This window comes from Camelina sativa, chromosome 15 (assembly GCF_000633955.1).
Source record: "Camelina sativa cultivar DH55 chromosome 15, Cs, whole genome shotgun sequence".
In the NCBI taxonomy this organism is placed as follows: Eukaryota; Viridiplantae; Streptophyta; class Magnoliopsida; order Brassicales; family Brassicaceae; genus Camelina; species Camelina sativa.
In genome coordinates, this window is record NC_025699.1 from 21,134,652 (window position 1) to 21,135,458 (window position 807).

General features: G+C 43.7%; 1 protein-coding gene across 1 annotated transcript in view; it reads right to left on the reverse strand.

The window, feature by feature from the left end:
- The window catches only part of LOC109129137, a 4,322-nt gene that overhangs the window by 2,498 nt on the left and 1,017 nt on the right, over positions 1–807 (reverse strand). Inside the window, exon 2 of the mRNA XM_019236780.1 lies at positions 43–768. Within this exon, the coding sequence (XP_019092325.1) occupies positions 43–768 (726 nt within the window). The remainder of the gene's footprint in view (positions 1–42; positions 769–807) is intronic.

Genomic DNA, 807 nt, shown 5'->3' on the forward strand with positions numbered 1-807 from the left:
ATGTTCCACAATCGCAGTTTGAACACTAAGTGATCTCCTTGCCACCAATATCTCGCCTTTTGCTGGAATTTCTTCAAGTTCTTCTAGTGATTCAGAAACCACCTCTTCATTTTCTGATTCCATCTCTCCATTCTCCAAGAGAATCATGGCTCTTCTATTGGAACACTCATGCGCATAGTGTCCTCTCCCATGACACTTAAAACACGTCACATCTCGAGCTCGGGTTCTGGTAGCCTCAGCTTTGTCCTTGGCAACTTGATTGGCAACAAATGGCTTTGCTTCATCCTTTGGTAGAGCAACTGACTTTTCTCCCTTCTGGTAACTTGGTTTTGGGTTAGATGAACTAGCACCATAAGTTATCTGCGTAGAACTTTTTCTCTTAAGTTGCTTTTCCACCAAGATTGCTTTGTGTAACATTTCTTCAATCTCCACATAATGCTCCATCTCAAGCCTGTCCTGGACATCTCGGTTCAATCCACTCATGAATCTAGCCATAGTAGCTTCTCGGTCCTCAACAACATCAGCTCTTATCAAAAGAATCTCCATCTCCTGGTAGTAGTCCTCCACACTTCGACTTCCCTGAGTCAGTCTCCTTAGCTTTTGACGTAGATCGCGATGGTAATGACCAGGAACAAATCTTCTCCTCATGATAGCCTTCATCTCAGCCCAAGTCTCAATCGGAAATTCGCCATTACGTCTTCGTGAAGTCACCAACTGATCCCACCAGCTAAGCGCATACTCACTAAACTCAACAGCCGCCATTCGCACCTTATTGATCTCAGAATAGTGTTGAAAATTGAAAACTTG